General features: G+C 61.1%; 1 protein-coding gene across 2 annotated transcripts; it reads right to left on the reverse strand.

Annotated features, from left to right (window-relative positions):
- Positions 1–1,889: 1,889 nt before the first annotated feature.
- On the reverse strand, positions 1,890–19,765 carry SUN2 (Sad1 and UNC84 domain containing 2). Of its 2 annotated transcripts, none has more exons than XM_075553574.1 (18): positions 19,564–19,765; positions 15,884–16,024; positions 14,740–14,963; positions 13,858–13,995; positions 13,157–13,255; positions 12,763–12,856; positions 11,625–11,695; positions 9,276–9,403; positions 7,863–8,111; positions 7,466–7,543; positions 6,951–6,994; positions 6,414–6,579; positions 5,924–6,145; positions 5,256–5,340; positions 4,797–4,912; positions 4,519–4,686; positions 4,053–4,145; positions 1,890–3,320 (listed from the first exon to the last, which is right to left on the reverse strand). In XM_075553574.1, the coding sequence occupies exons 2-18, from the start codon at positions 16,006–16,008 to the stop codon at positions 3,207–3,209; spliced, it is 2,214 nt and encodes a 737-aa protein (XP_075409689.1). In that variant the 5' UTR covers positions 16,009–16,024; positions 19,564–19,765; the 3' UTR covers positions 1,890–3,206. The 2 variants fall into 2 exon arrangements, with proteins under 2 accessions (XP_075409689.1, XP_075409690.1); XM_075553575.1 differs by lacking the exon at positions 19,564–19,765 and adding an exon at positions 18,905–19,084.
- Positions 19,766–22,463: the final 2,698 nt, after the last annotated feature.

Raw genomic sequence — 22,463 nt, forward strand, 5'->3', positions numbered from 1 at the left:
GACACCCACACCCATCTTCCCCCCATTTCTGGACCCTTCCCCTTCTCCCCCTCCCTTAGTTCCCTGTGGCCGTGAGCGACTCAGACCAGCATACACAATAAAACTGTTCCAAGTCACTGGTGTCCTGGTCCCTGCCTGGCCCCTCCAGGCAGGTGCAGACCAGGGGCAGCGCTGTGGCTGTCTTCCCATGAGCGAGTGCCCAGAGCCTCCGGAGCAGGCCGGGTAGGGGCCGTGGGGGACAGCTCCTGCCAGGCAGGCACAGCTTCTCCCCCAGCCGTCTCTGAGCTGCCAGCTCGAAGCAACCCTGGGGAGGCCAGGGGTTAGTGAGGGCTGGCACGGGTGCTCTGACCTGGGGCGGGAGCCTATAAATGATGCCCACCCTCTGCCACCCGTGCTGACGGAGGCCACGCGCTGAGCTCAGACGCCAGGAAACATGCTGTGTGGCTGGGACTGTGCGCTGGCCTGCTGCTTGGAGGGAGGTGCTGGCGGTTGGGCTTCTCTAGAGGAAGCTGCATCTCAGAGACGTGCCCCCAGCAATGGCCCCTGCCCCCTCGGTTCTTCTGTCAGCAGCTTGGTCTTTCTCGTTCAAGCCCTGCCATCCCTGCTGCTGGGCTCCTGAGAGAACTGCCCCTGGCCCAGCCTTCTGGGAACTGTCCCCCTGCGGGCACCCTCTGGCCCTGGGTCGCTGCTGTGGACCGCCTGCCCCCACAGGCTCTAGTCTCTGCTCCCAGAGCAGACAGAACCTTTGGTGGGAACTCCCTGGGCCCTGGGAGGGTGGGGTTGCAGTAACCATGCTGTATCCAGATGCCACGGCCACTATCCTGGCCTCCAGCTCCGAGGGCTGTGTGGGCTGAGGTCGCCAGTGCGTGCCCGCTGGCAGGCGGCTTAGTGGACTGTTTCACCGTCGTCCGCGAGACCACAAAGGCTGCAGCCAACCAACCTCCATTTGGAACAAGACACCAGCCCTTTTGTAGTTGACGAAGAATAAAGTTCTTGATCCAAACCTACTGGCAGGCCTTGGCCCTTCTGTAGTCTGTCATGTGTGTGTACAGGACAGAGATGGCCTAGACCTGGGCGACCCTTCTTGTCATGGGGCAGGTCCAAGTCAGGCCCGGCTGCCCTGCTTCTCAACCACTGGGCACAGGAGAGGGAGGGTGGGGCCAGGAGTGTGCGGTGGCCCCGGTGGGGGAGGGGGCAGGGAGTGTGGTGGGACTTCCTGGGGGAAGGTGGTGGGGGCTGGGCCGTGAGGACACCTAGGGCTGGCCTGGGCCAGGCCAGAGAGTGGGTCTGCATGCTGAGGTGGGCCGCCTGGGAGCACCCTGCCCAGCCCCCTCGCCCGTGTCTGTGTGCCCTCAGGCTGACTTCCTGTGTTCTCAACTGTTACAGTGACCCGCCCAGGGCCAGGTGCTGCGGTCAGGCCACAAGACCCATTGGGGAGCTGCCTGAGCCCGGGAGCAGGTTCTTGGGTCCAGGTCTGGGGACTCCGGACATGTTTGCAAGGAAGGCTCAAGACCCAAATCCTCCCTGTTGGTAGATCCTGGCTCTAAGAAGACCCACAGTGTGATACTTCCTTGCCCCATCCAAAGGGCATGGGCAAATACCTAATTCCTTTAAGAGTGAACTTTGTCATCCTGAAGAAAGCAGGAAGTGCCTCCTGCTTCCTAGTGGGCAGCCAGCCACAGCTCACATTCATTCCCCTCTTCCCTCTTCACCAGCCAACTCCAAGCCCTAGGCCCGCCCGCCCCATCCCTGCCAGGCTTGGGGTTCAGCTGAGGGGCAGGGCTGTGGCTGCCTATTAGCAAGCCCGGGGCAGGACTTTGGCCCCCACTCCACTCTCCTTTGCTCCTCTTGGCCAGGAGCAGTTTATCCAGCAGCCGCCACACACTCCACATGCTGGGCGGCATTTATTTATTTATTTTTGCATAGGCATACATTAGAATCTGGAGATAGAGAATTCCGAACCAACAGTGCAGCATTTGTGACAGGAGAGCAGAAAACCAAACCTGGTTGTCTCGGGCCAGGGCTGGGCCCTGGGCTCGGCCTGTGGGGCTCCGGGTTCCCGGGCCTGCCCCTCTTCCGACCAGAACCAATGATATGGCCTGAGCCACTGCCCCCAGCCCACGGCAACCAGGTGCCCAGAGCCCCCCAGAACGGGGCCAGGAGTCAAGCCCTTAGCTTTTCTTTCCATTTAAAAACAGACCTGGAAAAATATGTACATAATACAGTAGGTTCTGCTGGGTTCAGAAGTCCCCTCCCCACTCCCTGCCCCAATGTGAATGCCAGCGCTCCAGCCCCTGCCCCGACTTCCCCATGGTCAGCGAGCCAGAAAAGACAATTCAAGCAAGAGCTGAAGGAGGCCCAGGTAGCCTGGGTGAGAGTGAGAGTCCTGCGGCAGGGCCCCTACGACGCCCTGAACACCACCCCGCGGGAGCCGGGGGGTTGCTGCTCCCCGCGCTCTGCTGTCCCAGATGCCCAGCTCAGTGACCCTGAAGGACAGAGGAGCACCGGCCACAGGGTCTCCCAGGCTCTGGCCTGGACAGAAGCACAGCGTTCTCCTGAGGAGTGGCTGCTGTGGCAGTCAAGCACTCAATCGTGGCACCACCAGGGCTTGCTACCCCTGCTGTTCAGGCCTCCAACATCTGGTCAGGTGTGGGGGCAGGAGTCCTGCAGACAGGCTCCGGGTACTCAGCCACGCAGGACAGCCGCCCTCTAGGGCACAAGCAGCCCTAGGACAGACAGTGCATACCTGCCCCTCTGAATGGGGGTGGGGGGTGCCGCTGAAAATGCTAGGACTGCGGGCAGCCTGGGCCTTGGCCTCCCTCACCCACCGGCAACCCCACTCACTCCGAACCACTCACTGCCCGGTGTGTCCCACCCACCGGTGCGGCCCTTGCTTTGCCCAAGCTCCAGGTGCCAGCCCCACCACCAAGCCCCACGGCTGCCCCAGCCTTCTCAGAACAGGCTTGCTCACTGCCGTCCCCACGGTGATATGGTACATATATACAGCCTTCTGGGAGGGAGCAGCCACCAGCCCACTCCCATCCAGTCAGCCCTAGGGGTCCTCTCATATCCATCAGGCCAATCCTGTGTTGCTCTTGGGAGTTGGGGTGCTTGTCAAGCATGTGGGGAAGTGGTGGCGGCGGGACTGCTCATCCAGCCCAGAAGAGGGGCCATGGGTGGCCTCCCGGCGGCTGGCTGCAGGAAGGCTAGTGGGTGGGCTCCCCGTGCACCCGGAAGCGGTAGATGCAGGTGTACTCGGGGTGGCCCCAGTTGGTCAGGATCCGCAGCTCCACCACCTGGAACGCGGCCAGCTTGGGGTCCTGGGTGGAGAAGACAGGCTTCAGGGGAGCCCACGGACAGAGGTGGGAGGTGGAGGTTCCCTGGATCTCCAGAGAAGGGGGCTTCCAAAGTCACTGCCTTTGGACCCACTACAGGACTGCCCACTGTGGAAGACCAGAACCCCAAGCTCACTGTCGCCAGGGCCACTCTGGCCCACAGCAACCCAGGGGACAGAGTAGAACTGCCCCGAGGCTGTGACTCTGAGGTACAGGGTCCTAACACCCCCTTCCCAGGCCCCTCACCCTGACCTCCGTCTGCACCAGCCTGCCTGCCTCCAGGCGGGGCCCCTTCAATCCACAGGGTCACAGACCTTTCCAAGTGCCAGCATATGGCCAATTCTCTACCTAAAATATCCACCGCCCCCCGCCCCCTATCCCTGTCCCATACGATTGAATTGAGGCCCAACCTGCCTCTCCCCAGTCCGCCCATGGCTTCTCCACCCAAGCCCTCCCAGCAGGGCCTCCTCTAAGCAGCCATCTGCCCCAGACCCCAATGAACTGTAAGATGCAGTTCCCGAAGCCCTGGGGATCAGGGCCCCCTGGAGTGGAGCCCAGGAACCCACGTGTCTAACAAGGGCCTCTCCCAGGGCACGGCCAGGCCTCCCTTCCAGGTCCCCTGAACCCTGCCTCAATGGCGCCCATCCCTTGAGCTGTGGGAAGCCTCATCCAGCCGTGCCTGGCCAGCCAGTAAGATGCAGCCTGGGGCCTCCGCACCTGTAAGTAGAAGGTTTGGATGGGCTCCCCGTCCTGGTCGTAGGTGAACTTTCCGAGCAGCGTACCCTCCTGCTGCAGGTCCTCGTCGAAGCCCTGGAGAGGCAGCGAAGGGTCACTGGGGGCGGGCTGGCTTGTGCTGCCAGCCACGAGGAGGGCACGGCTGGGGGATGTTAGGGGGAGAGCACCTGTGTGCACCTGCAATGAGGTGTTCTTGATCCCCCCCCACCCCCTTCCCAAACGCACGACTGCCCCCTCCGGCCTTCCTCCGTGGCACTGAGGGGCTTGAGTGTCATGTGGCCAGTGACCAGTCGCTTCATCGGCTCCTGCCTGCCTGAGCCACTTCCCCAGGAGCCCGAGAGCTGGGACCAGAGGCGCTCCCGTCTGTCTGCTCTTGGCTCTGCCTTCTGAACACACCTCCTCCTCCAGTATTAGTCCATCCCCCTCCCACAGCCCCTCAGGGACTCACAAAGACGGCGAAGTCCTTGGGGGCACTGGAGATGGTGCTGTTGGGTGACAAGGACTTGGGCACATGCTCCAAGGTGACGGCCGTGGGATGGATGCGGGCAGAGAGGCGGACCACGGCGAAGCCCTGGGGGCCCTGGAAGGCCCAGCAGTTGCCTGGGTGCACGTCGGGCTGGAGTGGGTGAGAGGCTGGTCAGGAAGAAGGACCCTGCCCACCCATGCAGCCCTCACGCATCCAGGGTGCTGTGAGTGGGGGGCCCGGGCACCCCTGGTGAGGCCTACCTGGAGAATGACCCGGGGCGACTGGGAGTGGTACCACAGGGGGATGCCGAAGAGGCTGAGGAGGGCCGTCTTGGTCTCGTAGGTCTCAGAGCAGCGGGTGCTAATGACGCTGGCCCCTGAAATGGGAGCAGAGGCCCAGGGGACCTTGGGGCCTGGGCACCAGCCCCAGAGGAGGGAGGCCTGGCAGCCAGCCCGGCTCCTTGGCCAGAGGGGACTGATGCCAAAGGCCAGTGCCCTCTCAGTGCCTCTCCGGCACCCCCGCTGCCCCACAGAGCAACCTGCAGACGCCAGCACTTCCCATCCCCTGGTGCTGTTCTGAGAACCCCTCCCAGGCCAGCTGTGGCTTGGTGGTCAGGTCTGGACTGGCCAATCCCCTCCGGCCTCCAGTCTTGCCTGCCCAGCATGTCTGCCCACTGCTCGTGCCGGAGATGAGCGGGCACGGAGAGGAAGGAGGCCTACCTCCGGATTCCAGGGCGTAGTCCACCATGCCAATGCGGTCCTCACTGTAGCGCTTCAGGGCCCGGGCGACGATGCGCTGCACCTGCTGTCTCGGCACCCGGGGACCGGCTCAGCGAGGCTGCCCCGGCCCCACCCACCCCTCCATCCAGCAAGGTGCCCCCACATGCTCACACCACACAGGTGCCACCAAAGCTGGGTGTTGGGGTACCCATTCCACTTATCTCAGGGCACCTGCACCAAGTTACCCACCCACCTTCAACCCGTGCCAGCTCCAAAGCAGGTAGCAGGGCCTCTGCCTGTCACCAGTGTGCTAGAACATTCCAAGGAGCTGCAGCATGCCCGGGGCTGCACAGTGTGCGTGTGCCTCCAGGTCTGCAGTGTATGTGTGCGCATGTGCACGTGCATGTGTGTGTGTGTGTCCAGGGCTGCACAGTGTGTGTGCGTGCATGTGCATGTACATGTGTGTGCATCTCCAGGTCGGCAGTATATGTGTGTGCATGTGCACACACGTGTGTGTCTCCAGGTCTGCACAGTGTGTGTACGTGTGTGTGCACGTGCATGTGTCTCCAGGGCTGCACAGTGTATGTGCGTGCATGTGCAAGTGCACGTGTATGCCTGCAGGGCTGCACAATGCATGTATGCATGCATGCGTGCCCACATGCACTTACCTCCTCCGTCACTCCAATCATGCCTTCCTTCTGCAGTGCCAGCCCCAGGCTGGCTGCTGCCTCCTTCACCGACTTGCCCTGTGTCTCCGCCACGTGGGCCATGATCCTAGCCTCCAGCTGCTGCAGGCGTGCGTCTATCTCCTCTCGCTGCAGGAGCCCCGAGCGGGTGCCCCCACCTCGGACAAGGAACTGAGTCACCCAGGCAGGGAACTGCGACTCCACCTGGGGAGCAGGAGCAGCCTCAGTCAGGGAGCCCTCCCTGGGGCGGGAGCTGACTGGCAGGGCCAGGGCCCAGCTGGGCGAGGGCCAGGGAGGGAGGCCTGCAGGGAGGGCTAGCACAAGCCCACCGGATGCCACACCCGCGCCCCAGACACAGGTGGGAAAACAGGAAGAGCCTCTGTCACTGTGGACTGTGTAGGTTCCCGGGGTGGGGAGAGCCCGGCCAGGGCCCAGCACCTCTGCATGCGTGGCATGCGTGGTTCCAACTCACATCATCACGCATGGCCTGGATCTGCTGGGGTAGCAGGACCATGCGGCCCTCCAGGGAGTCCTGCTTCTGGGCCAGGGCGGCCAGTTCCTGCCGGAGACCTGCCAGCTGGTCCTCCAGCTGTCCCAGCTCCTTCACAGCGTTCTCTCGAAAGGATTCCTGGGTCGTCCTGGTGCCAGAGAGCAAGGAGGAAGCCTTGGCTGGGGCCTTTTTACCGAGGCAGTGAGGCTACGCTGAGGAAACCCAGAGGTCCTGGGTCGGCTCTTGGCATTGGCATGTTTGTTCAAGGGCACACTGGCCCCTCAGCCCCCCTGGGAAAAGTCTGAGCCTGAATCCCTCCCCTCGAATCTCCTAGATAGTTACGATGTCCCGGGGCACGTGGGGGTGGAGAGGCAGCCTGGACAGGGCAGGGGGTGGGGTGGAGGGCCTGAGCTAGGTTTCAACAGTCCCCTCCTCTGCTCTGAGGCACCACCCTCAGTCTTGCCCAGGAAAGGGGTGAGGGGAAAGGGAGCAGATGGGGCCAGGGGGAGGGGGCAGTACCTTTGCCACTCTGACTTGAGTTGCTGGAGACGGCCCTCAGATTCCTGGATGCAGGAAGTGGGGGGGGGGGGCGGACAAACATAAGAGATGGCCAGCTCAGAGAAATCAGTCACCCAGGGAGACGTTTGTCCTATGCTGGAGGGGGGTTTGTTGATCACATCCCTTCCAGCCTGGTATCCCCCCTGACTCCTGCAGTCTATTTCCAAATGGTCACATGAGTGTCCAAACCCCCCATGCCACTCCCACTCCCCTAGGCTCTCATCCTGGCTCCTGTGTTCCCAGCAGGCCCTTCGAAAGCAGCCCTCCCTGACAACACCCTCCCCAGCAGTGCCCTGGCAGTGCTCCTGCTGAGCTGAGCCCAGTCAAAGCAACCACTCTGCCGTCCCCCACCCCCCACTCTGCTTCTAAGTAAGCCAAGGACGATGCAGGGTGGCCTGTTCCATCCCCAGACACAGGTGGAACTGGCTCAGGACCCCAGGTAGGGCCTGGAGTGGGTGCCCCCAGACCCGCCAGACCTGGGACGCCTGGACGATCTTTTTGAAGAGGTCTTCCACGTCCTGTTGGGACTCTGCTCTCAGGGCGGCCAGCTCTTCCTGTGGAACGTGGAGCAGAGGTTTGGCACTGTGCAGGCTCATGCTGCCCAGCTCAGAGCCCGAGCGCTTTCCTGGCACCAGCGCATGTCTCTGAACCTTGCAGGCCTCCCACCTGGCCGTGGCCCACACCTGCGTGGCACCTTACTTAGGGTCTCACACTGCGTGGGCTAGGTGTTTCAAAGACGTCGAAGAGACTAAGGTTGAGAGAGGCTGTGGCAAGCTGACTGAGCAACCGGCGGGCAGTACTGTCTCACCCACACTGACAGGAGCCCCCAGGGTGCCACCCACACCAGGCATGCAGTCCCTTGCCCAGGCCCACCTGGATGTGGGTGGCCATGTCCCTGCGGAAGTCTTCCTTCAGTGCAGCCTCGCGGCGGTTCACAATGCCCTCCAGGAGTCTCAGTGTGTCCTCGTGGCTCAGGCCGCCACCCTGGCCGGCTGACCCCTGCCGCAACTCCAGGCGCTCCAGCCTCAGGGCCTCTTTCTGCCAGGTTGAGGAAAACTCGGAGGCCAGGGCTTCCAGGCGCCGCTCCAGGGAGTGCACCCGGGACAGGATGCGCTGCTCAGTCTGGGGGAGGGGGGGATTGGGAAACGTCAGGCAGGTGAGGGGACAGACCAGAGACGGAGGAGAGGCTGAACACCCAAATGGTAACACACATCAGGAATGTTAACACGTGTCCACCACCCTGGTGGCAGATAGATGTGCAGAAGTGGACATCCTGAAGAGGGAAGCCCAGGGGCCTGCAGAGGTGGGGAGGGTCCCCTGTACCAAGCAGGGTCCCCGGGTCTGATGGGGAAGTGAGTGTGGACCAAGGGAGGGGCAGTTCTCAAAGAGCTGGGACCTGCAGGGACCTGCTTGCTAAAGCCCGTCTCCCCTCCCCTACCCACCTGTGCAGGTGCAGAGAGAACGGCAGAGTGGCTTGCTGTCAAACCATCACTGCTCCTGTGACCCGCCCCCGACCCCTGCTGCCCCGGTGACTCCTGACTCCCAGTGAGCCTACAGGACAGAGCCGGGCTGCCCCATTGGGTGTCCAGGTCGGTCAAGTTTTACAAAAGCAGCAGCCTGCCACGTCTTCCTCCCGTGGATCTATGGGGGGCTTTAACCTCTGTGGCTGTTAGCTGGGCCCTTGAACCACGGGGTCCTTAAAGGGACTTTCTTTCCTTTTTAATTGGATGCCTCTCCCCTCTTCTTGCCCCCCCACAGACCCCCCCCACCAGAAGGTGGGAGACAAGTCATCCGGATGGGAGGTGGCATGCAATAGGAGCACCATGACTTCTGAGAACCTCGTTGACCTAACCAGACGCTTGGCCAAGAAGAGAGGCAAGCACGCAGTCTGTCTGCCGTCTGTCGGTCAGAGGGCAGGTGGGGGTGGGGCTCTGCTAGCTTTTTTTGACTGGCTATACTTCTGCAGACCCAACCAAGCCTAAAAACGTCCTGCTCCTCTCTCTGCCCCTCCCAGACAAGGCACCTAGTCCCGAGAGCGTCTTCTTGTAAACGCACATTACGAACGACCGTGTAAGCTCAGCTCCACGCAACAGTGTCTACACAGGTAAATGCTGACCAGGTGAGAGCACACTCAGTTCAGCGGGAGGCAGGCCAAGACCAAGCGGTTAAAACCAGAGGGCAGCGAGCTCTGTGTGTGGGGACCGCCGACCACAGGGAGAGCGGGGGCAGGGGGCAGTGACTCCATCACAGGATTGCTGGTGGCCTCTCGGCACCTGAGGCACTCACCTGGAAATGCAGGGCCGAGTCCCTGGACTCCCAGACTTCCCGCGGCTTGCTGTGGCCCCGGGCTGCCCACCAAGACACCAAGGCAGGCTGGACCATCTGGAGCCCGAAGGGGTAGAAGTGCCAGGCACCTGTTCATGGGAGAGGCTGCTTACTTGAAGAGGCCTGAGGGAGGGTGTGCCTTCCGGTCTCCTGAAAGGCCCAGCTTCTGCTGGGAGTTTGGGGTGGGGGGTGTCCTACATTCCTGAGGAAGTTATTTACTTCCAGGAAGTAGCAAAACTTGGGACACAAGATGAGCCTTAAGAACTTAGGGGTGATGTTGGGGTGGGACACACATCCTCAGCCCAGGTGACAAGTAGGCACCTGGGGAGCTTTTAAAACCTGGCCTCCCTCAGGGAGCTCGGAGGGTGGGGGAGAGCAGGGGCTTAGTACCACGCATTGTAAGTGCCTGTGTTGACCCTTGAAGCTTTAGGGGCTGCTAACCACAAGGACGGCGGTTCAAAACCACTAGGCACTCCGAGGGGGAAAGACGAGGCATTCTACTGCTGTGAAGAGTCTCCGCTTGGAACCCAACGGGGGCGGTTTACCCTGCCCTGGAGGGTGGCCGTGAGCTGGAAGCAACTGCGTGACAGTAGGATGCGCTCACACACTGGCAGCGGGCCCCTCGGGCTTGGTGCGTGATGCACGCGGGCCTGGTGGCACAGTGGGCAGGTGGGCGCTCAGTCACTTGGGACAAAGATGGGAAGAGTCACAGCTCCGGAGAACCTCCGGGCAGTTAGTTCTCCCTGTCCTGCAGGGTTGCTGAATGAGCAGGGCCTTGACGATGGCCGTGGGTCTGGGGGGTATGAGTTCAGGGGCAGGAGGGGAGACACAGATGGACGAGTGGAGCCAGGGACTGTGTGGAGCCTGATAGTGCACGGTCTGGCGGCTCAGATGCATCGCCCCCCCCCCATGCCGTGATGACTCCAGGGGACGAGGACATGGAGCCTTTCCTACTGAACTAGAGAGAAGACGTGTGGGGAGTCAGGCCCTCCATCAGAGGCAGCACCGGCTGCTCGTCACGCCACCCCGCCTGTCCACAGGTCCGTCCACGTGAGGGGACAATGACGCTCATCTCTCACGGCCCCACTTGCTTCCACGGTCAGCCCTGGCAGCCCATCCGAATCCCTTGGAGCCCACTCAGCTGTGAGGTCACTCTGGGGCAGGCGGGGGTCAGCAGACAGCCGTGTGCTGCCCAAGCGACCCTGGCCTCCCTCTCCCGCTCAACTGCAAAGGGCAGGTGAACACACCCCTGTCATTTGAAGGCCAAGCCCAGTTTCCCCTGGCAAGACCAGCTCTTGGAAGAGCAAACCCGCAAAGGACAAACGAAAATCCACGGGGAGGGGCATCCGGGCGGGGGATGTTTCCACTTTGCAATTCCAGAAGGAAAGGGCTGACTAAGTGCTAAGTCTGGTGGCTCCCTAGAAATCAAAGCATGACCTCTCAGGATACACGGGTGTTGTCCTGACAGTGGCCCGTGTCCACGGGTAGGAAACTCCGTGTGAGACTGGCACGTGAAGGTCAAGCACACCATCGGTCTGCCAGCGTCATGGGTGTGACGGCGTGCACCCTCGGAAAGCCCAGTGAGACCCGAAGGGAGGCTTGTCACTGCCTGCTGACCCCGGGACCCTGCAGGACAGGGCAGCACTGCCGCTGCGGGGCTCTGTGACGGCAACTCTCTACAGGAGCAGAGAGCCCGGTCCTCTCCCTCGGAGGGAGCGGCTGGGCACGTGACCACTCGGCTTCCAGGGTCCCTTCAGGGTCCATGCTGGGGGGGTGGTATTGATTTCTCTTTTGAGAAATCCTGGTGGTGCTGGGGTTAAGCGCTCAGCCGCTAATGGAAAGGTCAATCCACCAGCTGCTCCCCAGGGGGAAAGACGGGGCAGCCTGCTTTGGTAAAGACATACACCCTGTGGGCCACCCTGTGGGCCACCCTGTGGGCCACCCTGTGGGGCAGTGCGCCTGTCCTGGAGTCGCTGGGAAAGCAGGCCCCACTGCACTCACCAGGCTCTGGGGCGGAGCAAAGGCTACTGCCATTCCATTCAGAAAGCGGCCAGAGTGCCTGCATCGTACCCGAACCCTCCTGCACTAGGCTGCGGGCCTGCCCCGTGGCCCCTCACACCGAGGACAGAGCAGCGGGGCCTCCCTGGGCCCGTGCGACCCCTCAGCTGCAGTCAGGGAGGGCCAGTGCTCTGTGGGCGCATCTGGCCCGCTTGTTCAGCGACTGCTTTCTCCAGCACACTCCTGCTGGTGTCCCAGTCCTGCCCAGCACCAGCCCTTGCCCGCCCCCGCCCCTGGGTGGGCCATGCTCACCATAAGTCAGGCAGCTGAGCAGCAGCAGCAGCAACAGGAACCAGAAGAAGGTTCTGGGGGATGAGACACGCCTGGACACAGGGGAGAGTGGGGTGAGAGGAATGTTCCAGAACCAGCCACCACTGTCAGTCCCCAGGACTCCCTGCTGAAGAGAGCCAAGTGCCTGGTGCCCCCGGCCCTCCCTCGGGGGCACTCCCAAGCTGTAGGACTTAAAGTGGCGGGGACCGCTGAGCTCTGAATGGTGTGATGCTCTCGGAAATGTTGCACGATCCTTGAAAAACCTGGCCTCAGAGCCGCCATTCCTGAAGGAGGCAAACATGGAAGCCCGGAGTGCTGTAAAGGGCCAAGGCACTACTGCTGACTGAACAGGTGGCGCTGGGGCCACCCAGTTGGATTGGGGAGACTAGGGAGCAAGGCCTGGCTACCCTAGGAAAACCAGTCCCTGCAAACCGCCGGAGCAGAGCTTTGCTCAGGCAGACTCCGAGAGCAGGAAGGCAGAGCGACTGGCTGGGTTTCGCTTGGTTCGGTGGGCAGACAAATACATTGTAAACATGAGTAACGCCTTCAAGAAACTTAATACTTGCTTTTTTTTTTTAAAGGGGCTCATTTTTGGTGACACATTTGCATGTTTACCCCACTTCAGGGCCTAGCTGGTGCCTACCTTGATCCAGGTGACTGCCAAAGGGACTGATTTCCTGGCTCAGTCATCCTTGCCCAGGAGGCAGGCTCCCAAACCCTGCTGCCCTTCTGACTGCAGGGGCCCAGCCTGGCCCAGGCCACAGGGAAGCGTAACTTCTAGGAAACCCCACTTCCCCCCTGGGACCAGAGGCCTAACCAGCAGGCTCAAGACCAGCAGGTTGGCCCTAGAGCTAGAAAGTGGCCAGGCTGGCTAGGGGCTCAGGGTCAAGTGCTCGATATGCAACTCTCCCCGTGCCAGGAGTCCTAGATGCAGGGCCCTCTGAGGAGCAGAAGTGACCCCAACTCTGGGTCCAGCCCAGGTGCCCCCTAATGACTGCTGTGAGCCGGGCTGGGATGGAGCCAGTGTGGGAACGACCCCCTGTGGCCCGGCCGCAGGCACATTAGCCGGCTCCTCCATCCCGGCTTTTCAGTTCCTTGGGAGGGCGGGCGTCCCACTGACCTGGTCAGCACGAAGACGTCGAGGAGGGAGGCGGCTGTGGTCAGGCGGTACCAGGTGGTACCCACCCACCAGTAGAGAAGCCCAAGGAGCCTGCCTGCAAAGGGACAGCACATCTTCAGACTCCTCCCTGTGCCAGCCCTGGGCCCATCAGTCCTCCCCGTCCTCCTCCCCACAACTCAGCCTCAGCTTCCACCCTGCACCCAGGCCTCCCTGTCTCCACTCCGCCACTAACCTGCCAGTGCCATCCGGCCCCGAGGCACCCAGTCCCACCACCTCTACCCATCCTGCTCTGCAGTGGCGCCTCTCCTCCTGGGTGAGGTCCTCCAGTGGCCCTTGGTCACTGTCCTCCTCTCAGGAGGCCTGGGTGCCCACGGTGGGGAGCTGGAGCACTCACCTGGAGAAGTGACCACCGTCCAGAGAAAAGAGCCCACTCGCGAGGCAGCACCCCTCAGTCCCGAGCCTGAAGCCCGCTGGTCTAGCCCTGCGGAGTAGCCTGCAGGAAAGCCCAGGGAAGCCCTGACTTTAGGAGAGCTGTGGCCAGAGGCTGTGCCCACCAGCCCCTTCTCAGAGAGAGAAAAAAAAGGCTCAGCCCCACCTACGCACCCACCCAACTGCCAGCCCTGGAAATGAAAAACTCCTGTGCTCTAGCCCATCATTAGGATCAAGTGTAGGTGTCTGCTTGTGCAATGCCCCGGATCGTTAGCGTGCGCTCCCACCCCACCCCCGGGAAGCACTGGACATTAACATGCGATCGTCAGGCCCCTTGCTGTATGTGAAAGGCTGGGATGAAACTGAGCCACCCCACAGTGCTGTCACCCAAGGTGACTGCCACAGATGGGCGTGTATGTTTCTGTGGGTGCATATGTGCAGATGCATGTGCGTAGGCAAGTGTGGTGGGAGAGTGGGGGCACAAAGAAGTGACTAGTCATGGCACTGCTTGGGACCAGGAGACCTTGGTGGGCACAGGAGGGAGTCTCCACCAGTCTGCGAGGTGCTCATCTGACCCAGCATCCCCATCAGCTTCCCCAGCTTCTTCCCCAGGGTCCCCAGGACCTTACTGGGGAGAAGGGAGGGAAGGGGAGGGGACCCCGGTACCTATAAAGTCGTCCTCTGAGGAGTAGCCAGACGAGGAAGCTAGGAAGTCCTCAGAGCCCTTGCCCTCCGTGAGCCCGTTGATCTTGCTGCTCTCGGTGCCACCGGTGCCCCTCCTCCTCCGCACCCGCAGTTCCTCACCTGGGGGAGGGGCAAAGAGCTGCTTGGAGGCGAGGGACACCAGGACCTCCCTGACCCTGGGGCTGGCAGGGATCTGAGCTGGGACAGGGCTCTGTGGCTGCTTTGTCACCGAAAGGGACCCGGGGTGAGCACTCTGTCCCTCAGGCCCAGTGATGGTCGGGGAGCCCCTCTGTGGGACACTGTGGCCGATCAGGAAATACAGGAAGCCCACTCAGGCCACCAAGCCTGCTGCCGGCAAGTCTCCTGCCTCCAATTCCTGGCAGCCCATGGGTAGCTGAGATATTTTGGAAAGCAGAAGGCCAGGCCTTGTTTCCGCCAGTGCTGCTGGCTGGTTTAGAACCAACCACCAGTTAGTAGTCCTGAGCAAACGGTTCACACCACCTGAGGCCTGAAGGCGGCAAAATCCAAACCAAACCGCCTGCATGGACTTGATGCGGACTCATAACAACCCTGGTAGGAGTGGGTTTCTGAGAAAGCTCCACCTTCAAAGGGAGCCAGGAAAAAAAACCCCAAACACCAAACTCACCACTATGGAGTCAATTCTGACCCATAGCAACCCTGTTGGACAAGGTGGAACTGCCACTGTGGGTTTCCGAGCCTGTAGCTCTTTACGGGACTTGGAGCCTCGCCTTTCTCCCTCGGACTGCCTGGTGGCTTCGAACCCGGGTACCCGAGGATGGCGGCCCAGCCCGCTTCGGGCAAAGGCAGGCCGCGCCGCGCGGGGCAGCGTGGGCAGGCACTCACTCCAGCAGGTGTCGCTGTGCAGCTGGCCGTCCAGGGCGGAGCTCGCGTCCAGGGCTGAGCTGCGGCCCAGCAGGGCGCTCCTGGCCAGCGCGGCGGCCCGCGGGCTGCCGATGTACGACTCCCGGACCACCGACTCGCTGTAGTAGGAGGTGTGCGTGTCCGCGGCGGGGCCCAGCTGCGGCGCTGGGGAGAGGCGCTTCACGCTGGACTTCCTCTTCAAGGTCCTGGGGAGGCCCACCGTGAGGGAGGGGAGGGGCAGCAGGGGAGGGGCGATAATGAAAGGGGAGGGGCCACCGGACACCCAGGGCAGGACATTCATCATCACCCTGTCTCACTCCAGCCCGAGGGGCGGGGGCAGGCAGGGCGGGGCGAGCTGAGCTGGGGGAGGGGGGCGAGTGATGGGGAGGGGGGCGAGTGATGGGGAGGGGTGATGGTACCATGAGTTCTTATTCTTGGTGTCACCAGCCAACTTAGTACAGGAGTCTTGTTGCCAGGCAACCAGCAGCGGGAGGGGGGGGAGGGGGAGGGGGCGCTGCTGAGTTCTGAGTGTCTCCTGAGGGCAGGTCTGGTCTGGTCCAGGCTCCCTTCTCTCCCTTCAACTCTCAGGCATTCATTCCCACCATGCTCCCTAATCGAATCGAGCAGGCCTGTCCACAGCCCAAGGAGCGAGCACAGCCCCAGGCTCCTATCTGGTCCCCACATCTGCCCAGGTTGGGGGGCGGGGCGACCCAGGAGGTGGCCACCCTAGACCTCCCTGTCCCAGTGGGTGGGCCAACTTGCTTCTCTCCTCAGCTGCAGAGGACCCAGCCAGCCCAGCGAGCTCTTGCAGGCCGGCAGGGTTAGAGGGTACAGCCACCCACAGCAATGCAGGATCTGGGAGCCCAGCCGTGCCTCTCAGGGTTTCCGGCCTGCCTTTCCCCACTTCCTGTTCTCTGCACAGGAGGGCAGCCCTCGTGACCGCTTGGGGGGCGGGGAGAGAAACTGGGTCCTGAAAGCCAGCTAGGTGTGAACACAGGAAAGGTCCCTGAACCAGCTTTGGCTAGGGCCTCCTGCCTGCCCACCAGAGGCGGCAGCAGGAAACGTGCATCCGGCTGTGGGAGGCTGCGGGCTAGGCTGAGTCTGCAGGGCTCTCTCGGTCCCCTACCTGAGAGGACTGTCCTTAAACAGGCTGCTCTGGCTCCCCATGACGGAGCTCCCGCCGCTGCTGCTGCTGCCCCCGTCATCGTCCCCCTGTGAGTAGCGAGACAGGCGCTGGCTTCGTCGAGACATAACGAGGGAGGAGAGGCTAGAGACGAAAACAGACAGGCGAGAGTGGGAATGAGGGGGGCTGGTCCCCAGTCCATCCAGGGGATAGAGAGAGGGGGAAGGAGCTCCCTGCAGCAAGGAACAACGGGGCACCCCTACTGGCTTAACCCCAAACAGCCCTTGCTCAGCACCCTCTACCCACCACCTGAATACCCACAATCTGACTCCCCTGCCTGCTCAGCACCATGTGGCCACTTCCCGGGCATAATGCTGGTCCAGTTTCCCACCGGGAGTGTGTCCTGTCACTGCCTGTCCGTCAGTGTGGCTATGGTGCTGAACAGGGGGCAGAGGTTCTTTAGACCAGGGGTTTTCCACCTTCCTCAAGCCTTGACCCTTACATACAGTTCCTCATGTGGTGGGGACCCCCCCCCAACCAGAACATTATTTTCGTTGCTACTTCATTACTGTCATTTTGCTACTGTGATGAATCGGACGACCCCTGTGAAAGGGTCGTTTGACCCTAAGGGGGTCGCGACCCACAGGTTGAGAACCACTGCATCTAGATGAAGAAGAAAGGCCTGGCAATCTACTTCCAACAAAATCAAGTCACTGAAAACCCTGTGGGCCGCAGGGGTCTGATCCTTAAATGATCTGGCAGATGGGGCAGGCCCGAGAGGGGGGCATCTCAATCCTCGGTGCACGGGCTTTCCTGGGAGGCAGTCAGCAGCCACCAGCAGTGTGTTCATGGTGCCTTCTACAAGGCTCTGTCATCTTGTGTCGACTCGTCTTTGTCCTCCTTGGAGCACAGCTTCTAGAGAGCCAAACCGGGCCTCCTTTGGCTGTATGCCTTGGACATTCAGCAGAGAAGCTGGCATGCAGTGGGCACCCGAGTGTATGCTTAGTGAGTGAACCACCCTGCCAGGGCCCTGCAGGCCAACCGTCCTCCACATTGCCCACTCCCTCAGCTGGGTTTCTGTTAACTTAGGCCACTGCCCAGAGACAGGCTACAGCTTCCTCGGGCCTCTATCAAACCTTCGCCCCTGAGAACCTTCCCCTGGTTAGCCTGTCTCCACCGGACACTGCTTGGATACTGTACTTCAGCAGTCCAGACTTCTCGCTATGATGATGACGATTGGGGGGCGTTCCTGTGATACATGCCTACCAGCTACTCCCTGCTCAAGAGTGAGTGAGCAAGGTAGGTTTTTACAAAGGAGGAGCCTGAGCCGGGGAGATGACCGCAGCTTGGTCCCCCAGCCTGTCAGTGACAAAGCCAGGGCTTGAGCTAGGATCTCACAGCAACCCAACATCCCCCCCCCCACCCGTCCTGGACCTTAAAATACTACTAGGAAGTTGTCACGTTGCCTCAGGAATGTATCCCACTATAAGCCCAAATGGTCTGTAGACTGGGGAGTTACACAGCAGAGATTTGTTAACAAACTAACCAAGCAAAGATGGGACAGCCAGGGTGAAATTACAGCCCGTGTGCAGCCCGGCCAATGCTAACAGGGCGGGAAACCAAGCCTCCTAGACCGATAATGTGGATCCTGAGGAGACAGATAGGCACGGACAGAACTGGCAGCCAACGTCCTTCTCCCATCACTCGGAGGGTGATGAATAAGCCTTCCCATTCCAGAGACCTGAACTCACCACCTCAGTCTGCCCCTGTCACCAACCCACTGAGGAGGCCTGGACTCCACTAAGCTTCCTGGCATCAGTGAGGTGACTTTGGATCTCTCTGGGCTGTGTGGTGGGCATCCCAACCCAGACTGAGAAACCAGAAGGTCTGGTTAGTCCAGCTAGAGAGTTCTAGAAAAACAAGCAGCTACATGCCCTGGCCTCACAACTCTCTTCCCAGGGACGCTGCCCACGGGGCTGCCCTGCCTGGGTTTGGCCAGTGATGTAGAGGGACAGATAGGATTGCTGCTCACGGCCCCCCTGGAAGTGGGCCTCGTTCCATTCCCATATTCCATTCCTTATACGGAAACCCCACCCCCTTCTGATAGTGTCAGCTATGGCCAAGGAGCCACCCTGGTGGTGCAGCACAACTGCCTCCAGTTTTTCTAGGGTGTCATTCCCACAGGGGCCTCCCTCCCCCAGGAGCCTAGCAGCTCAGCACTTAATGGTTGCGCCCCTGGCTTCCTACTCCCACTATCCCTAAAGAAGCACCGCCCAGATGCCCCCACCCGGGGCTCTTCTGAACCCCTGCCCTGCTGAAGTAGATGCCACCCTCCCCTGGGGCAGAAACAAAGCAGCAGTGTCCCAGCTGCTGAGGGCTGCTCTAAATATCCTGGAAGAGGTGGGGGGGGGGGGGCTCTAAGAACTGTCAGCGCCCGCCTCCACCCTCTGGGGGAAGCCGCTTAGTCTCTCCCTTAAAAAAAAAAAAAAAAGACAAAAACCCAAACTTGCTGTCATCCAGTCCAGTCCAACAAGAAGCACCTGCAACAGGCCAGGGGAGACCTGCCCCTGCGAGTGTCGGAGATCCTGACTCGGTATGGGAACAGAACGCCCCCTCTTTGCAGGGGCTGGGGGTTTTGAACTGCTGCCCCTGAGGAGAGCAGCTCAAGGCCCCAACCACTGGGCCCTCAAGGCTCCTTCCTCTAGGGTCCTGGGAACCACAAGTCACAAAGCCACACACCCGAATCTCCACCCTGCAGTCTGGGCTTCACCAGTGAAAAGAGGTCAAGGTTGATTCCATCTTCCAACAAGAAAAAAGTTTCTAGCAGCTCACATATTTTGCAAGTCAGAAAAGACCCGCCCTCCAAAACACACACACACACACACACACACACACACACACACACACACGGAAACTCTCGAATAAAACCACTCATTGGAGGGATTTCTGTTTCTCAACTCACACTGCCCTTCCCTCCCCATTCCATGCCCACATCACGGGCACTAGGGCCCATCCAGCCTTCACCTCAGCCCGATCTGGGGTCGGTTCCAAGTGACATTTCCACGCTACACTCGCCCGCCCGTGGGGCCTGCAACGCCTCGGGGTGCCAACTTCCCGTTCACTCCAGTCCAGGGAGCCGGCTGAAGCAGTGGAGGTTTTTACCCAAAGCTCTCCGCCCTAAGTCACAAACGCCGGCGCTCCGCCCATTTGTTTGGGTTTTTAAGAGTGGAACAAAACGGACCTTCCTCCGGCAGCCGGGTCCCCAGAGGCCAGAGAACTGCCTGTCCCTGCAACTGCCCGCCTGGCACGGGCAACGCGCGCAGGCACAGCCCGGGGGCTGCTCCCCGCCTCCCGGAGGCTCAGCCGGGGAAGTCCCGCCTGGAGATGGCTGCCCTCGGAGCTGACCAGTGGGGCGCCCCGGGGATGAGTCAGGGCGGCCGGCCTGGGCACCGCTCCGCCCTGACCACCGGGCCCAGCGGAGTGCGCCCGGCGGGCTGGAGCCCGGCCCGGCCTGGCCCGAGAGGAAAAGCCAGGCCCAGGGCAGCTCGACCCTGGCCGGAGCGGCCCGACGATGACCCCGGAGTCAGGCTGGGCCCGAGGCCCGCGGGAGGCGAGCGCGCGCAGGGCCAGCACCCCTGCCCCCCACGTCCGCCCCCGGTGACCCCCGGCGGGCGCCCTGGTACCTGCTGCGCGGTTCCTCTGATCAGGCTGCGGGCGGCAGCGGCCGGGCGCGCCCCCTTCCTGGGCCGGAATGCGCGCGGGGCCGAGGCAGCGGGGGGCGGGGCGGGCCGGGGCGCGGGCGGCGGGCTGCGCGGAGCGGGACGGCGGACAATGCGGCCCGCGAGACCCGCGAGGCACGAGTGGGGCCAGGCGGCGCGCGCGTGGCCGAGTGTGTATGTGTGCGCCTGTCAGTCAACGCTGACAGGCCGCGGCCCATTGGCCAGGCCCCGCCCGCCGCCCCCGCCCACCGCCGCCGCCCATTGGCTGGTTTGAACACAAAGGCCCCGGCTCGCCCCGCCCGCCGCGTGGGCCTGGGCTTCGGCTCGGCGCGCCCCGCCCCGGGGGCCCGAGCGTGGGAGGTTTGCCGTGCGGGCGCCGCCGGGCCGGGCTGCGCACTTGACCCCAATCTGTGCATCAAACACCTGGCACATTGTCCTGAGCACCTGCTCGTGTTCATCGCGCCCCCCTTTCGTCCCTCCCCCCCCCCCCCGACCGGAGGGCGCGCGCGCCCCCAGGCGCCCTTTGAGCATCCCAGCTCCCACCAGCAAACTAAAAAGGCGCGGATGTTAGAGCCTTAAAGGTCTTGGGGACACAGCCTTCCTGAGGATGGTCGTGGAAAAGGGCGGTAGGGCACGTACAAGACGCGGTACCGAGACCCTAGTGGAGGAGGGTGGCATTTGACTCTCAGGCAACTCAGTAAAGGACTGCTGAAGGCTTGCTAAATGCTTGGCGCTTACACAATTGTCCTTGTAACCAGGCATTTCTACAACTGCGATGCAGGCCAGGAAGCAGGTGCATAGAGGATTTAGGAGACTGGCACAGTCAGAGCTTGGAAGATGTTCTTCCAGGCCCCAGTCCTTTGCCTCTTGGGGTTGACTGGGGTTCCAGGAGGTTCTCCGCAGAAGCACAGCTCGTGATGAGAGAGGGCAGCCCTGTGGAATCTGGACTGGGGGCCTTGTTCCTGGCTGCCCAGGGCCAGTTTTATGACTACTAGGGTACAAGGCGGGAGGGGTCGTTTCCTGTGCCTTCTCCAGAAGGAAGGTTGAGAGTGTTGTTCCTTCACTTTTGAAGTGCCAAGAACTCAGTGCCATCGAGTTGATGGCGACTGACAGCAACCCTACAGGCCAGGGCGGCACTCCCCTGTGGGCTTCCCAGACATGGAACTATGGGAGTAGAAAGCCCTGTCTTTCAAGGAGCAGCTGATGACTTCAAACTGCTGACGTTGTTTTGCAGTCCAACGCATAGCCATTCTGCCACCAGGGCCCTCAAGAAGGAAGGGGACAAGTAATAACAAAACCACTGAGCAGGCACAGAAAGATACCGGTGTGTGTGTGTGTGTGTGTGTGTGTGCGCGTGCTCATGTGCCTGAAGCCTTCATGCTGTCTACTTCACCCTGTGTCTAGACAGCATTGTCCCCCACCCCCTTCCGAGGTCTTCATTGCCCTGGAGTAGAGGGGCCTCGCCTCTATTGTCCTGAAGACAGCCAAACCCCAAAGCACCGAACACTTCATCCAGTCGATTGTGACTCGTAGCAACCCTGCAGGACAGTGTAGAGCTGCTCCTGTGGGTTTCTGAGATTGTAATTCTTTATGGGAGAAGGAAGCCTCATCGTTCTCCCTCGGGGAGGCTGGTAGTTTCCAACCACTGACCTTATGGTTAGCAGCCCAATGCGGAACCACTACACCATCAGGGCTCTTGGGAGACAGCAATGTCACCATTTTGATCCCAGGGTTGGATGGAGACTCCCTGAGTTCAAGACCTGGCATTGGAAATTGGTGCAGATGGAGGGGCAGGCTTTGAGTCTCCACTCTGCACTCACCCACATTTTCAATGATATGATTTTTTGTTCCTGGATGCTTGATACCTGATCCCTTCGACAGCTTGTGGTCACACAGGCTGGTGTGTTGTTTCCATGTGGGCTTTGTTGCTTCTGAGCTAGATGTGCACTTGTTTATCTTTGAGCATTTAAGACCCCAGGTGCTCTATCTTTTGATAGCTGGGCACCATCAGCTTTCTTCATCACATTTGCTTATGCACACATTTGTCTTCATGGATCGTATCAGGCAGGTGGGCACCCATTGATATGATTTTTAGCTCTTTCATGTCTGATAACCGGTCCCTTCTGCACCTTGTGGTCAGACAGTCTGGTGTGTTCTTCCATGTGGGCTTTGATGCTTCTCAGCTAGATGGCCGCTTGTTTGTCTTCAAGCCTTTAAGTCCCCAGATGCTATATCTTTTGATAGCTGGGCACCATTAGCTTTCTTCATTACATTTGCTTATGCACACATTTGTCTTCATATGGTAGCCAACTAAAACGGGGGTGGAGGGAAAGGGGAAAGGAAAAAAGATGTGTGATGGGGGAATAGGGCACTGACCCACCCAAGGGGAGGGTATTGTTTGTGTCTCCACAGGGAAAGAGGGACCAGATATAGCCATGCCAGACAAATGCAGTGTACCAGCAAGGAGTGGGGAGCCAGTGGAGGGACCTAAGGGCTCGGCCCCCATACCGGCCACGTGGACAACTGCCCCTCACCCCAGAAGAATTTACTTGAGAGGACGGCACGGAAGCTGCAGCTGGGGGAGAGGGGCATGTCTGATCAGAGCAAAGGGGAGTAAAGAAGTGGGGGGAGAGAGAGTGGAGCACATCCTGGCCCATCAGGCCTGGAGGACGATATCCCCGCTTTGAAGAGCCAATGGACAGAGTGGACAATATGGCTGAACCTACTATGAGACACACCATCCCTTGATGGCTCAGGGCCCTAAGAGGGACAACATTGGAGACTCAGGGCTGGGACTGGCCCAGACTGACCCTGTGACACCGAGGCAAACCACTAAAAGTGTGCGGCAGAGCAACCATGGGAGC

Source organism: Tenrec ecaudatus, chromosome 6, assembly GCF_050624435.1.
Source record: "Tenrec ecaudatus isolate mTenEca1 chromosome 6, mTenEca1.hap1, whole genome shotgun sequence".
NCBI classification, from domain to species: Eukaryota; Metazoa; Chordata; class Mammalia; order Afrosoricida; family Tenrecidae; genus Tenrec; species Tenrec ecaudatus.

Coding starts and splice junctions, on each gene's coding strand:
- SUN2 (XM_075553574.1), bottom strand. CDS start 16,008: ATGTCTCGACGAAGCCAGCGCCTGTCTCGCTACTCACAGGGGGACGAT. Junction 6,580..6,950: donor CTCAAGTCAGAGTGGCAAAG/GTACTGCCCCCT, acceptor CTCTGGCACCAG/GACGACCCAGGAATCCTTTC. Junction 6,146..6,413: donor TCCAGGCCATGCGTGATGAT/GTGAGTTGGAAC, acceptor CCTGCTCCCCAG/GTGGAGTCGCAGTTCCCTGC.